Source organism: Macaca mulatta, chromosome 8 (genome assembly GCF_049350105.2).
Source record: "Macaca mulatta isolate MMU2019108-1 chromosome 8, T2T-MMU8v2.0, whole genome shotgun sequence".
Classification (NCBI taxonomy): domain Eukaryota; kingdom Metazoa; phylum Chordata; class Mammalia; order Primates; family Cercopithecidae; genus Macaca; species Macaca mulatta.
In genome coordinates this window covers 97,405,852-97,422,940 of record NC_133413.1, presented here as the reverse complement: position 1 = coordinate 97,422,940, position 17,089 = coordinate 97,405,852, and the positions used below count along the sequence as shown (strand labels likewise).

At 38.9% G+C, this 17,089-nt stretch overlaps 1 protein-coding gene across 2 annotated transcripts in view; it reads right to left on the bottom strand.

Annotated features, from left to right (window-relative positions):
• The window catches only part of CNBD1 (cyclic nucleotide binding domain containing 1), a 560,546-nt gene that overhangs the window by 479,293 nt on the left and 64,164 nt on the right, over positions 1-17,089 (bottom strand). For both annotated transcript variants that reach the window (XM_077942745.1, XM_015145661.3), the window contains exon 4: positions 6,349-6,507. In XM_077942745.1, coding sequence (XP_077798871.1) covers positions 6,349-6,507 — 159 coding nt within the window. The remainder of the gene's footprint in view (positions 1-6,348; positions 6,508-17,089) is intronic.

Here is a 17,089-nt window from a genome sequence, read left to right as displayed (position 1 = left end):
ATTCTTTGGGAAAGGGGAGATTGACATTCACACAGGGCCTAAAACGGACCAAGTAATGTTTGGGGCTTTACATTCTAACTGTGTTTAGGCTTCACAAAAATGATGACTCTATGAGATTAATAATCGTGCCCATTTTATAGATTAGTGCATTAAATTTTTAGAGGGAGAAATTTGCTCAATATCATACAACTAATGATTAGGGGAGTCCAGTTGAGAACACAGTTCTTTCTGACTCTGCAGGCCAGGCATTTTGCAACATGTACATCCCAAATGCAACTTTCAATCTAGCTGCCACAGACAAAACAAGATGCAGTGTGACACGCTTTTAGAATACCAATCTACTGTCAATGAGTTTTTAATTTCTGTCCTTTGCTAACTCATTTTAACACAAATAATTCTCTTCCTTTATTTCCCATTCTTCTGTCATAAATGATCACCATTTGTGTCAGAAATCTAAATTCCTTTCAGTACCACACCATTCTTTATTAACCTATGTTACCTTTTAACTTCAAAGAGAAATTTTCTTTTCTAGATGTGAACCCCCTTCCACTACATTGCAGTGCAGTTTTCCTCCAAAATACTGTATTTTTTCACAAATTAATAGCCCCACAAAGTGTTTTTCTTTGATCAGCATGCAGCCCTTAAATATAGTTTGAGACTGCAATTCCTCATCTTATGTGCCATTTCACCAGAGGACGACAGCGTAAGAACCATATTGCATTTGGCTTTTAAACAGCCTGAATCTAAAAGGCAAAAATCCTGATGTTCTTCCAGGGAGCAATTCCTCTGAGTCATTCCTGAGAAGTGGCTTTGCATCACTGCTCTACTGAAACATAATGATCTTCAGCTGCCTCATTCCCTCAAAGGAAACATCGTTAACTGGAGACAGTAGAAGAAAAAACAATCGGGCCAAGTTTTCTCAGAGGATCTTAATCTGCATTTCACAGCTCATTTATAAGTCCCTCTCTTCTCCTACCCTTTCTACAACTCCCACAAATACACACAAACATAACTTTTTTCCCCAGAAATTAGTCATTTATAAAGAAACTAATTATTTTTACCATAGTATTTTATAATTGCATTTTAAAAGCCACTGTTGTTATAGGCACTGCAGTCAAATACCAACATGTGAGAGCATCAGATGATTTGCCCAGCATTCTCCATCATATGAGTGGTTAAATTGAGCAATGAACCTGATTTGCTTCAAGGACTATCTATTCAACCCTGTTCATGTCTTAGAGAGAGAAAATCAAATCATGTCAAATCTAAATCCCTAACACAGAATATGGGCCACTTTCATCTCACACCTAGACAAATTTCACAGCATTCTAACAGGTCACCCTGAATCTCCTTTTGGCATCCACAGTCTACCATCCACACGTGACCTTTTGCCATGTAAATCATAACGTGCCAATCATACCAAGGTTGAAATCCCTTCATGGCCCATGAGACCCTAAATGATAATCTGGTCCCTGGCTACTTCTGAAGCCCTATTTCCACGAGGTCTCCCATCTGACTCATGCACTTTCACAACAATGACCTTCTTGCCAATTATTGTGGTTTTTGTTAATTTGTTTTTCTATTTGCAGACCATGTTGCAATACCTGGGCTCTTGCACTTGTGTTCTTTCCCTAGAACGCACTTCTTCAAGGTATTTAATTGTCTCTCTCTCTCTCTTCTCTTTCTCCTATTTCATAAAATCTGACTTCTCTGATCATTTCCATCATTCTCTAACCCCTTATTCTGCATTAGCTTTTCTTGCTAGCACTTATCACTAACTGACAGAATATATATGTGTTTAGTATCTCTTACATTAGAACGTAAGCTCCATGAGGGCAAAGGTATTGTGTGTTCCCACAGTCCCAATACCAGGAATACTGACAGAAACACAGAAGAGTTCAAAAGTGTATGTTGGATTCATTAATTAATGGATGAAAACTAAAATGAGTCAAAATTATTTAGAAACTAAAATTCTAAGTCATGTTTCAGCTCCTAGATTTTAATATTATTTACTTACTATCATTTCCCCCTTCTTCTGAAATACTTTCTCTTTTGAAACGCTGCCCCTTTGCCAATTGCATGTAAACTCAGTAAAACTGCCTGTCAAAGTGTACTTCTCCCTCAGCATTTATTTAAGAGTGGGTACAAAAATAAACAACAATCTGACTCCTTATCCCTGAAATTAAGCTGTGAGCCTAGTGACTCCCAAATGCAAGTAGTTATAGCTGATTGATTCCAGTGTTGTACCTTGAAGAGACTTCCAGAGTTGCCTTAGAGTTCGTATCATCTCCAGCATCTTATTGTTGTTCTTCCATTCTGAGAGCTACCTGATGTTCTTCCATCAATCCCCGCTTCCCTTTTTGTTTGTTGTGATTGTTTTAATGAACCAGAGTCAGTTTCTTTTGCTTATGATCCAAAATCCTAATGAATACGCATGATAAACTTATATTCAATCTGATATGCCTTAAAATATAAAATTTTTAAAAGGGGCCTCCCAACTCTCTTTTTCTCACTCTGTCTCTTCTCTCCCTCTGACTGTCCAACAATCCTCTGGTTGCTCAAATCTCTCCTTTATGGTGGCACCACCACCATGACTTTAATGTTTCAAAATTATTATTTTTCCCATCTATCAGTATTTACTCAGAGCTGCTGACATGAAGTGGAAGTTAAGATGTAATTAACATGATTAAGCTATACCACACTGAGTTATTAATAATTAATAGTATCTTAATCTCATCAGACATATTTGCATTTTTTTTTTTTTTTTTTTTTTTGAGATGGAGTCTTGCTCTGTCACCAGGCTGGAGTGCAGTGGCCCGATCTTGGCTCACCTTCCAGGTTCAAGCAATTATCTTGCCTCAGCCTCCCAAGTAGCTGGGACTACAGGCACATGCCACCACACCCAGCTAATTTTTGTATTTTTAATAGAGATAGAGTTTCACCAGGTTGACCAGGATGGTCTCCATCTCTTGACCTCATTATTCACCCGCCTTGGCCTCCCAAAGTGCTGGGATTACAGGTGTAAGCCACTGCACCCAGCCTGCATTTATTTAAAAAGCTACTGTGAGTCAAATTTTTTTTTTTAATTTTAGTCAGGATGACAAAGTGAAAAGTTTTAAAGTATAGAAGGTAACATTTTCAAAATTTCATTAGATAACATCACTGAAGCAGCCCATCAATCTGATCATGGTTGAATTAGTCAGAGATAAACAAAAGGCTACAGACCTGACAACTTATCCATCAATAAATAGATTTTAATTGAATTACTTTAGTGTTGTGTTTATAAAGCATACAACCTCATTGCGAATGTGATTAACAGAGTCACAAATAGATTGATGATGTTACTAAATGTGACTAAGGGAACACTCAATCCCCTTTCCTTAAATGTTGGGGGTGGGGACAGAATCTGTGGTTTGGGAATACTACAAAAGCGATGGGATATATAGGCCCTTGATTAGCTTATATCATACTTCACCTAGGCAGAATAACAGAGAGAAAAACAGACTCTCCCTTGCTAGCTTTGAAAATTTAAGCTTTTGTGTTGTGAGAGAGCTTGAGACAGTGCCATGTGGCAAGGATCTAGGGAGTATCTAGTACAAAGAGGGGCCCCTGCTGAATGTCATCATGAAAGTGGGAATGTCAGTCCTACAACCACAAGGAGTTGAATCCTACCAACAACCATTTGAGCTTGGAAGAGGATTCCATGCTGCAGAAATGGTCACAGCCCAGTGGACACTCTGATGAAGATTTGTGAGACACTGAGCAGAGGACCAGCTAAACTTCACCCTGAGAAATAATAAATGTATGTTTTTGTAAGCCACTAAGTTTATGTTAATTAATTACAGAACAATAAGAAGCTAATACATTAGTGTCCCAAGGAGAAGAGGAGAGAAAAGGCATGTACTATAGAACATAAATTGTGGATTTAGTGCATACATTGCCCTTTTACTTACTATTAATAGCTTGTCATAGCTACTTCAAAGCATCGATGTGAGGATTAAATAAGAAATGTTATATATAGAGCTTAAGGCTTTGTGTTAATATTAAACATCTCATAAAAGTGAGTTTCCTTCTCATTTACTCTCCTATGGTAATTTGGTGGCTGTCACAGCAGTGAGTTTTGCCATGTCAAAGTCCTGGCTGCCCAATTCTGAGCCACTGAAAATGGGGATGTATATACTTCAGGACCTTCTCTACTCATCCATTTTCTCACACATAAGTGAGGAAGTGGGTTCTGGAAACTGACACTGATACAACATCTATTGTCCTAGGTATTTGGAAATAGGCCATTAAATAGCATCCATGGAGGTCCACAAAAGAATGCAGCAAAGTAACTTGTCTATTCTTCACTGTACTTGGATAGCCTTCTACCATGGTTCCTGCTTTTCGCAGTAGTCCACTGTTAAGAAGGTACTAGGCTTCTTACCCATTTGCAGTTTCCATTCTGACATTGACCTGGATTTACTTCCCAGTATTCTGACATTGCAGCGCAGAATCATAGCTGCTTGGAAGTCCCTGTTACTGACCTCCTGCATCTCAGATCAGAAACTTTGTTATCTGGAAACTGCTATCTCATTATAGTAAAAAAGATAGGAATCACCATTGCCATTAAAACTCTTACAGTCCAGCACAATCTGAAATCAGCAGAGTGATTCATGGGTTTCTGGAAACTAAAATTTGGAATTTAATGCAATATTAATCAACATTAGAGTTTAATGGAATTAAAGTGATTGCAGCATAGTATATCGTCAATCACTTTCAGTGTTTTAGTGATTTTCTACCAGTTAAAGAATATTTTTAACAAATTTCCTGTGCATATTCTAGTTGAATTTTCTAATTTTTTCAGCTTACAAGTTTAATTTTATTCTTCTATGACAGGTGGTTAAGATTTCCTTCTATAATTCCTTCGTACCTGCTTTACTGAAACGTGACTAGTATTCGTTGTTTCCTTTTTGTTATTATAAGTTAAGAGTATCAAAAATCTGACCATTCTCAACTTTCCTGGAAGCTCTGATCATATTTCCTCAAGTTTGCAATCATAGTCATGTGTCACTTAACAACGGGGATACCTGAGAAATTTGTCATCATGCGATGTGATTTTGTCATTCTGTAAACATCACAGAGTACACTTAAACAAACCTAGATAGTGTAGTCTACTACACACATAGGCCAGCTGGTCTAGCCTGTTGCTCCTAGGCTACAAACCTGTACAGCATGTTACTGCACTGTATACTGTAGCAGTTATACCATAATGGTATTTGTGTATCTAAACAAAGAAAAAGTTCATTCTTCAGAACATAAATGTCAAATTTTTAATTACTCATTCCCTGCTATTGAATTTTTTATGAAGACAATTCTAGTCTTGAGACTTTTGGTTTTGTTCCTGTTATCAATCTCAATTCCAATATCACATATTCTAGTTGAATTTCTTTTTTTTCAGCTTACAAGTTTAATTTTACTCCCCTATGACAGGTGGTAAAGATTTTCTTCTATAATTTTCATGGTCCTCGTTTAACTTTAATTTTATTCACAAATCCAACACCATCTTTGGTAATCAGCCTCCACTCAGATTTAATCTTCTCTTACACACCAATCCTTCTCCAGACAGTTGTGTCCCTATTAGAGCACAAAGTATTCTAGGAAATTAAAGGCAATGGGGACAGGTGCAGTGGCTAACGCCTGTAATCCCAGGCCGTGGGAGGCCGAGGATCACCTGAGGTCAGGAGTTCGAGACCAGCCTGGCCAACATGGTGAAACCCCATCTCTACTAAAAACACAAAAATTAGCCAGGTATGGTGGCAGGTGCCTGTAATCCCAGCTGAGGCAGGAGAATCACTCGAACCCAGGAGGTTGCAATAAGCCCAGATCATGCCATTGAGGCAGAGGTTGCAGTAAGCCGAGATCATGCCATTGCACTCCAGCCTGGGGCACAAGAGCAAGACTTAGTCTCAAAAAAAAAAAAAAAAAAAAAAAGGAATGTGTGGTAAATTTATTTAAAGACTCCTGGATGAGGAAGACAGCTTAAATTCTGTGAAAAACCTTCAGATAACCATAAGCTAAGGACATCCTTAACATAATTGTGAAATATCAGTAAATAATATGTATTATGCTTGCAGCTTAATTTTAAAATAATGGGTCACAGGTTTAGCATTATATCCATGACACACCATGAAGACTGAATTCATGAAGATTGTATTTATATAGAAACAAAATCTCCAGTGTGTCCATCTCTTCTGAATCAACCACAAGTGCTATATCATAACTAAAGTACACTTATCCAACAACAATAAACAAAGACATTCCAAAGAATTACTCAACTAAAAGAAGGAGTATAATTTAAATACTTACAATTTCTTTAAGATAGCTAGGAATTCTTCAAAGTTCTCTGTGGCTCTTTTTGGTCTATATAAATTATGGCCACCATGTGCTCTCTCAACATAGACAGCTACATTGTGAGAATCATCAGGTTGTTGATGTTGACTTTCCTCTTTGCCTTCACTGAGTTCCCTGAACAAGAAAATAGAGTATTTTATGCTGTTGTATACTGCACAAAAATTATTTACAGGGACTTTTAACTATATTACCAGGAGTATAAATGCACTGTTTTGAGAAAATTTGTCAATTTAAGAACATATTCTTTTTAAATGCATTAGAATGTTTCAATCATGATAGCACAGTTATATATGTCATTCTGTTAAATGTAGAACTTAGAATATATGAAGTATTTTCAATGTATAGAATTTGATTACATGTATTATAACTGTCCTGAGCAAATGAAACACCTTTAATAATATATTAGGCTTACGTAATTTAGGAAAATATTTCAAGCCAATGGCTAACATCCTTTATACTCACACACTTGTTTTTCAGTGTTGTTTTAGCACCAAGGATAAAATTATATTATTTAACTTTTATTTACCCCTGGTAATCTATAAACATCTTGGAAGATAGCCACCATATCTTATTCTTGTGCTATGGTATGTTCTATACCTAAGTCCCTAAGAGATGTACAAATAAATGACTATTTCCCATTCATATTTCTAGGATCAAGCATTTCTATTAAAAGGCCATTGAAAACTTATAGGCAAGAAATCCAACCAGTGCTGCCTATCTTTAAGAAAAAAAATAGTAAGTTAGGTTGCAGAAATGAATCTGGATTACATCTTGATAACAGACCTTTAATTATATACATAGGAAGATTAAAAATTAAATATAAGATATTATGTGGAATCATAATAGCAGTAGTAAATTATCACATTAACATACAACTTGTTGCATTCTTAAATGTGCTGGCTACTCTGCTAAACATTATGTGCACATCATCTCATTAACACTAACCATGTGATACCGTTTGGCTATGTCCCCACCCAAATCTCATCTTGAATTGTAGCTCCCATAATTCCCATGTCTCACTAGAGGGACCCAGTGGGAGATAATGGAATCATGGGGGCAGATCTTTCCCGGGCTGTTCTTATGATAGCGAGTAAGTCTCACAAGATCTGATGGTTTTATAAAGGAGAGTTCTCCTACACAAGCTCCCTATTTGCCTGCTCCCATGTAAGACATGACTTTGCTCCTCATTTGCCTTCCGACATGATTGTGAGGTCTCCCTAGTCAAGTGGAACTGTGAGTCTATTAAACCTCTTTCCTTGATAAATTACCCAGTGTTGGGTATGTCTTTATCAGCCGTGTGAAAACAGATGAATACAGAAAATTGGTACCAGTAAAGTGTGGAAGTTACTTTGGAACTGGGCAACAGGCAGAGATTGCAACAGTTTGGAAGGCTCAGAAGAAGACAGGAAGATGTGGGAAATTTTGTAACTTCCGATAGACTTGATGAATGGCTTTGACCAAAATGCTGATAGAGATGTCAGCAAAAAAGTCCAGGCTGAGTTGGTCTCAGATGGAGATGAACTTGTTGGAAACTTAAATAAAGGTGACTCTTGCTATGTTTTAGCAGAGACTGGCAGCCTTTTGCACCTGCCCTAGTGATCTGTGGCACTTTGAACTTGAGGGAGATGATTTAGAGTATCTAGCAGAAGAAATTTCCAAGCTGCAAAGTGTTCAAGAGGTGACTTGGGTGCTATAAAATGCATTCAGCTTTATGTATTCAGAAAGATATAGTTTGGAATTGGAACTTATGTTTAAAAGGGAAGCAGAGCATAAAAGTTCAGAAAATTTGCAGCCTGACAATGGAGTAGAAAAGAAAAACCTATTTTCTGAGGAGAAATTCAAGCTGGTTGCAGAAATTTGCATAAGTAACAAGGAGCCAAATGGTAATCTCCAAGACAATGGGGAAAATGTCTCCAGACCATGTCAGAGACCTTCATGGCAGCCCCTACCATCACAAGCCACATGGCCTAGGAGGAAAAAATGGTTTCATGGGTCTCACCCAGAGCCTTGCTGCTTTGTACAGTATCAGGACTCAGTGCCCCATGTCCCAGCCATGGCTAAAAGGGGCCAACGTAGAGGTCAGGCCATTGCTTCAGAGAGTACAAGTCTACACATGGTGTTGAGCCTGCAGGTGCACAGAAGTCAAAAATTGAGGTTTGGGAACCTCTGCCTAGATTTCAGAGTCTCATAGGCAGATGAGACCTGCCTTGGCTCAGATAACACTTTGGACTGTGGACTTTTGAGTTAATGCTGAAATGAGTTAAGACTTTAGGGGACTGTTGGGAAGACACAATTAGTTTTGAAATGTGAGGACATGAGATTTTGGAGGGGCCAGGGTCAGAATGATATGGTTTAGCTGTGTCCCCCACCCAAATCCCATCTTGAATTGTAGCTCCTTAATTCCCACATGTTGTGGGAGGGACCCAGTGGGAGGTAATTGAATCATGGGGGTAGGTCTTTCCCATGCTGTTCTCACAATAGTAAGTCTCATGAGATCTGATGGTTTTATAAAGGAGAGTTTCCCTACACAAGCTCTCTCTTTGCCTGCTGCCATGTAAGATGTGACTTTGCCCCTCCTCCACCTTCTACCATGACTGTGAGGCCTACCCCAGCCATGTGGAACTGTTAGTCAACTAAACCTCTTTCCTTTATAAATTACTCAGTCTCAGGTATGTCTTTATTAGCAGTGTGAGAACAGATTAATACACAATATACCATGTGAGTAGGCAATATTAGCCTCAGTTTATAAAATAAGGAAACTGTAACTAAAAGAGTTTATATAAATTTTCTAAACTCTCACAGCTAGTAGAGTTGGAAAGGCTTTTTTCATCCTTCTGCTTTTCACAATTACCTGTACCTTTGAATTTTTAATAAAGCTTGATACTGGGTAAAATCTGATTCTTAGAAGTCTAATTTGGTAACCTACTTCTTTATATTATTCTCAATCCCTATAGTCTTTTTTTTTTTTTTTTTTTTTTTTTTTTTTTTCTGAGACAGAGTCTTGCCCTGTTACCCAGGCTGGAGTGTGGTGGTGCAATCTCGGCTCACTGCAAGCTCCTCTTCCTGGGTTCACATCATTCTCCTGCCTCATCCTCCTGAGTAGCTGGGACTACAGGAGCCCACCACCACAACTGGTTAATGTTTTTGTATTTTTATGTAGAGACAGGGACTCATGGTGTTAGCCAGGATGGTTTCGTTCTCCTGACCTCATGATCCACCTGCCTCTGCCTCCTGAAGTGCTTCGATTATAGGTGTGAGCCACCGCGCTTGGCCTCAATCCCTACATATTTTTTTTCCAAACAAATTCTACATGTTCCATAAGATTTTTACAAAATACATAACATTTGTATTATCATATTACTTGTATATGTGTGATAATATTTCTGTATCTAATGTAATTAGGAGTTTTTAATTTTATAATTTGAATGATCACTGTGGTTGTAGAGTAAAACTGTTTTTCCCTTTTTCTTTAGTAGTCAGCTACATTACTTAGCTCACCCTTTTCAGTCGGTTATCTTAAGGATTTTTCAGGTAGTAATAAAAAGAGGCACAGATAAAACAAAGTAGAAAGAAATATATTGCTTTAAATGCACTTTCTTTTTTTTTTTTTTTTTTTTTTTCTTTTTTTGAGAAGGGATCTTTGTTACCCAGGCTGGAGTACAATGGCATGATCTTGGCTTACTGCAACCTCTGCCTCCCAGCTCACGTGATCCTCCCACCTCAGCCTCTCAAGTAGCTGGTACTACAGGTGCAAACCAATGCGCAGCTACTTTTTTTTAAGAGATAGTTTTTGCCACGTTGGCCAGGCTAGTCTCAAACTCCTGAGCTCAAAGTGATGCACTCCTGCCTCAACCTCCCAAAGTGCTACGATTATAGGCATGAGTCACTACGCTCAGACCCCGAATGCATGTTTTTTAAAAAAGAAAAACTGACAATTCATGAGCTAAGGTTTGATCTCAAAAAATGAGAAAAAGAAAGAGCAAGTTATACTCAAAGTAAGTATAAGGAAATATATAATAAAGGAGAAAAACTGTTAGAGCAATAAAACCAAAACTTATTTAGAAATCTAATAAACTTGCAAAAATAACGTCTAATAAACTTGGCAAAAAATTTTTTGAGAACAAAAACAGAAAAGGCAGACATAAATTATGTCAGAAATGGAAAAGGAGACTTCATCACAGATCCCACAGATAGAAAAAGTCAGAAAGATTATATTATGAAAACTTCATGCCAATCAATTTGAAAATTTAGATGAACAAATACTTATAAAAGTACAAATTACCAAACTGACACAAGTAGAAATATAAAATTTTAATTGTTCAAATATTTTAAAGAATACAACTAAGAACCTTCCTACAAAGAAAACTGGCCAAAATGGTCCTATTGGTGAAATCTAACAAACTTTTAATAAATAAACCCAACGCTTCCAGAAAAATACAAAAGTCATATGTAGTTTCCAGCAAGTTTTATGAGGCTGGCCTAGCCTTGATATCGATAGCAGTAAAGGAAATTACCATAAAGGAAGATTACAAGCCAGTGTCACTGATTATAGATGCAAAATTTCTAAACAAAATATTAACACTAAATCCAGGGATAATTTTAAAAGATAACAAAGCCTAGGCTACTTGGGAATATATCAGGAATACTATTCCAGGGGTGTTATTTAACCCATTAACAAAATACAGGAGGAAAAAATAATGTGTATCTAAAAAAACACCTCATATGGTTCAATATCTTTTGTAACACAAACTATTAGCAGACTAGAAACAGAAATGAAACAATATGCAAAATTATTTATTTACACAAAATACAGCAAATATTATACTGAAGGTGAAATTTTGAAAACTTTGCCCCTGGAATCAGAAATGCCATGGATATTGCTCTAATCAATTCAACATTCTAGTGAAAAGGTCCTAAGCATTAAAATTAAAATAACTACAAAATGTAAGAATTGGAAAGGACAGGCAAAGCTGTTATTTTTTGCAGATGACATGATCTTATACATGGAATATGCAAAAGAACATACAGATATTATAACTGACAATAAAATTGGGATGAAAGTTCAATATACAAAAATCAGTCATCCTTACATAGGAATGCATGAAGGCACTGATAGAAGAATCAGTTCCATAAATATGTAATTTAAATCTGTTAAAAATAATATGAAAATGTATATGTGTTGTGAAAAATAATCATAGGTACTATAACAATATAAAAATGGGGGACCTACTTTGCTTGCCAGGAAAAGACATTATCTCTCAGGGACAGAAGGATTTAAGCTGAGACATAAAAAAATGAAAAGGAGCTAGACAAAGAATATTCCAGGGAGAAGGTATCAGGCATTCTCCTGTAAAATAAGCTTCTATAGATAGTAAATTTTTGTTTAAAAATGTTTTTATTATGTCAAGTAGTCACTGTACAATATATGAACAGACTATCAATCTGTTCATGCATTTTGGCATCACATCCAATTATTTGTGGATTAATTTTTATTCCAGGTAAATAATAGAGATATGTAAAATAATGTATACAACTGGATTTTTACAGTATAGAACTAGTAATTAAAAAGGCAATTTTTTCCTTTCTCTGATGTTGATATTTTAAGGTTTTTGGTATTGTTTATATTAATTATTAAACAAATAAAAAAGAATATTCATAATATATTACAGGTTAAAGAGTAACAGAAATGAAACTTAATGTACCCACCCAGGTTTTTAAAAACAGAACCTTACCAGTTACTGTACAACTATTTCTCTAGGTGACATGTCCCTCATTCTAAGACAAGTAACCACTACCCTGAATTTTGTTTCTAGTATTCTGTTGGTTTTCATTATAGATTTATCAAAGATATATGTATTCACTTAAAAAGATCATTTTAATTTTTTATATTTTAAACTTTGTAAAAAGAAGTGATTCTTATGGATTCTGTAACTTGCTTTTCTTGTTGTATTCAACATTGTGTACATGAGATTCAATGACTAATTCATTCATTTTACTGCTTTATGAGATTTCATTATAGGTATGTACCACAAAGGCTTTGGGGGGAGTTTGTGTATTTTGTTTTTTCATTTTTCTAGTCTGTAGGAAACTGGATTTTTGTTAAGTTTGTTTGTTTGTTTTGTTTTGTATACAAGCATGACTACTATTACCAGTCTTATATAAGTAAGACTTCTCCAAGAGATATGCCCAAGAGTAAAAGGCTATTTCTGAAGCTAGGATATGGGGAGCCTCAGAAATTACAGACTCCAAAATTGGGGGGGATATTCTTCCTATTCATATGATGAGAAATGAGGACAAAAGGCATCACTCTTCCAACGCTGGAGATCCCATCCCTCCCTCAGGGTATGGCCCTCCACTCCGACCTCTCTCGTTCCTCTTTGTAGTCTAAGAGGAAAGGCAAGGGTGCAGGTTTTCGAGAATGTGTCAGTAAGGGCCACTCAATACGACCTTCCTCCATCCTCTTTGTGGTCTAAGAGGAAAACAAGTGTTTCCGCTGCTGCTTCGGTGAGCGCAACTATTCCGAACAGCAGGGTCCCAGGACCATTGCAGGTTATTGGGCGGGGGAAAAATAAAACAGACTAAAACCGTGGATGGTGTTTTCTTTCAGATGGGAAACACTCAGGCCTCAACAAGCTCTCCCTTGAAATGAAGCCATTGGAACCAATTTGACCCTCAAACCCTGAAAAAGAAGCTGCTTATTTTTTTCTGCACTATGGCCTGGCCCCATTATTCTCTCTGATGGGAAAAATGGCCACCTGAGGGAAGTATAAATTACAATACTATCCTGCAGCTTGACCTTTTCTGTAAGAGGGAAGGCAAATGGATTGAAATACCTTATGTCCAAGCTTTCCTTTCATTGAAGGATAATCCACAACTATGCACAACTTGCAATCTATGTCCCTGACAGGAGAACCTGTCAGCTTACCTTCATATCCTAGCCTCCCTACAGTTCCCCTTCCTATTAGTGATAAGCCTCCTCTAATTTCCCCACCGAGAAGGAAACAAGCAAAGAAATCTACAAGGGACCACAAACCCTCCCGGGCTATCAGTTACGTCCCCTTCAAGCTGCAGGGGAAGGGGAATTTGGCCCAACCCGGCTACATGTCCCTTTCTCCCTCTCTGACTTAAAGTAGATCAAGGTAGACCTGGGGAAGTTTTCAGATGATCCTGATAGGTATATAGATGTCCTACAAGGTCTAGGGCAAACCTTTGACCTCACTTGGAGAAGTGTCATGCTATTATTAGATCAAACCCTGGCCTTTAATGAAAAGAATGCGACTTTAGCCACAGCCCGAGAGTTTGGAGATACCTGGTATCTTACTCAAGTAAATGATAGAATGACAGTCGAAGAAAGGGACAAATTCCCTAACAGTCAGCAAGCTGTCCCCAGTATGGATCCCCACCAGGACCTCGACTCAGATTATAGGGACTGGAGTCTCAAACATCTGTTGACCTGTGTTCTAGCAGGACTAAGGAGAATTAGGAAAAAGCCCATGAATTATTCAATGATGTCCACCATAACTCAGGGAAAGGAAGAAAATCTTACCGCCTTCCTTAAGCAGCTATGCGAGGCCTTCAGAAAATATACTACCATGTCACCCGACTCCCTTGAGGGCCAATTGATCCTAAAAGATAATTTTATTACCCAATCAGCCACAGATATCAGGAGAAAGCTCCAAAAGCTAGCCCTGGGCCCTGAACAAAATTTGGAGGCATTACTAAACCTGGCAGCCTTGGTGTTCTATAATAGGGACCAAGAGGAAGGAACAGGCTGAAAAGGAAAAGCGAGATCAGAGAAAGGCCACAGCCTCAGTCATGGCCCTCAGACAAACAAACCTTGGTGGTTCAGAAAGGACAGAAAACGGAGTAGGCCAATCACCCGGTAGAGCTTGTTGTCAGTGTGATTTGCAAGGACACTTTAAAAAAAAAATTGTGCAATGAGAAACAAGCCACCCCCTCGCCCATGTCCACTATGCTGAGGCAATCACTGGAAGGTGCACAGCCCAAAAGGACAAAGGTTCTCTGGGCCACAAGCCCCCAACCAGATGATCCAACAACAGGACTGAGGGTCCCCAGGGCAAGCGCCAGCTCACGTCATCACCCTCACTGAGCCCCGGGTAAGTTTAACCATTAAGGGCCAGGAAATTGACTTCTTCCTAGACACTGGTGTGGCATTCTCAACATTAATCTCCTGCCCTGGACAGCTGTCCTCAAGGTCAGTTACCATCCGAGGAATCCTGGGACAGCCTGTAACCAGGTATTTCTCCCACCTCCTCAGTTGTAAGGAGACTTTGCTCTTTTCACATGCCTTTCTTGTTATGCCTGAAAGCCCCACACCCTTATTAGGGAGGGACATATTAGCCAAAGCTGGAGCTATTATCTACACGAATATAGGGAACACGTTACCCATCTGTTGTCCCCTACTTGAGGAGGGAAACAATCCTGAAGTCTAGGCCTTGGAAGGACAATTCAGAAGGGCAAAAAATGCCCACCCAGTCCAAATCAGATTAGAAGACCCCACCACTTTTCCTTATCAAAGGCAATATCCCTTAAGGCCTGAAGCTCATAAAGGATTACAGGATATTGTTAGACATTTAAAAGTTTAAGGCTTAGTAAGAAAATGCAGCAGTCCCTGCAACACCCCAATTCTAGGGGTACAAAAACTGAACGGTCAGTGGAGACTAGTGCAAAATCTTAGACTCATCAATGAGGCAGTAATTCCTCTATATCCAGATGTAACCAACCCCTATACCCTGCTCTCTCAAATACCAGAGGAAGCAGAATGGTCCACTGTTCTGGACCTCAAGGATGCTTTCTTCTGTGAATGCACTCTGATTCCCAGTTTCCCTTTGCCTTTGAGGATCCCACAGACCACATGTCCCAACTTATGTGGATGGTCTTGTCCCAAGGGTTCAGGGATAGCCCTCATCTGTTTGGTCATGCACTGGCCCAAGATCTAGGCCATTTCTCAAGTCCAGGCATTCTGGTCCTTCAGTATGTGGATGAATTACTTTTGGCTACCAGTTCAGAAGCCTCCTGCCAGCAGGCTACTCTAGATTTCTTGACCTTTCTAGCTAATCAAAAGGTACAAGGCATCTAAATCGAAGGCCCAGCTCTGCCTACAACAAGTCAAATATCTAGGCCTAATCTTAGCCAGAGGAAGCAGGGCCCTCAGCACAGAACGAATACAGCCTATACTGGCTTGTCCTTGCCCTAAGACATTAAAACAGTTGCGGGGGTTCCTTGGGATCACCGGTTTTTGCTGACTATGGATCCCTGGATACAGCAAGATGGCCAGGCCACTCTATACTCTAATCAAGGAGACCCAGAGGGCAAATACTCATCTAGCAGAATGGGAACCAGAGGTAGAAACAGCCTTCAAAACCTTAAAGCAGGCCCTAGTACAAGCTCCAGCCTTAAGCCTTCCCAGAGGACAAAATCTCCCTTTATATGTCACAGAGCAGGAATAGCTCTTGGAGTCCTTACTCAGACTCGTGTGACAACCCCACAACCAGTTGCATACCTAAGTAAGGAAATTGATATAGTAGCAAACGGCTGGCCTCATTGTTTACTGATAGTTGCAGCAGTGGCCATCTTAGTATCAAAGGCTATCAAAATAATTCAAGGAAAGGATCTCACCATTTAGACTACTCATGATGTAAATGGCATACTAGTTGCCAAAGGAAATTTATGGCTATCAGACAACTGCCTGCTTAGATACCAGGCACTACTCCTTGAGGGACCGGTGCTTCAAATTCACATGTGTGCAGCCCTCAACCCTCCTATTCTTCTCCCAGAGGATGGGGAACCAATCAAGCATGACTGCCAACAAATTGTTGCCCAGACCTATGCTGCCTGAGAGAATCTCTTAGAAGTCCCCTTAGCTAATCCTGACCTTAACCTATGTACCAATGGAAGTTTATTTGTGGAGAATGGGATATGAAGGGCAGGTTATGCCATAGTTAGTGATGTAACAGTACTTGAAAGTAAGCCTCTTCCCCCAGGGACCAGCACCCAGTTAGCAAAACTAGTGGTGCTTACCTGAGCCTTAGAACTGGGAAGGGAAAAAAGAATAAATGTGTATACAGATAGCAAGTATGCTAATATAATCCTACATGTCCATGCTGCAATACGAAAAGGGAGTTCCTAAACTCTGGGGGAACCCCCATTAAATACCACAAAGAAATCATGGAGTTATTGCATGCAATGCAAAAACCCAAAGAGGTGGCAGTCTTACACTGCCGAAGCCATCAAAAAGGTGAAGGAGAAAGGCAGAAGAAAACGGTTGGGCAGACACTGAGGCCACAATTGCTGCTAAGCAGAACCTCCCATTAGAAATGCCTATGAAAGGACCTTTGGTATGGAACAACTCTCTCCAAGAGATTAAGCCCCAGTATTCCCCGACTGAAACAGAATGGGGACTTTCGCAGGGGCATAGTTTTCTCCCCTGGGGGTGGTGAACGACAGAAGAGGGAAAGGTACTCATACCCAAAGCCAGCCAGTGGAAAATACTTAAGACCCTCCACCAAACTTTTCATATGGGTATTGAGAACACTCATCAAATGGCCAAATCCCTATTTACAGGACCAAATCTCCTACAGACCGTCCGACAAGTAGTCAAAGCCTGTGATGTGTGTCAAGAGAATAATTGCTTGGTTCATCATAAGGCCCCTCTAGGGGAACAAAAAATAAGGCA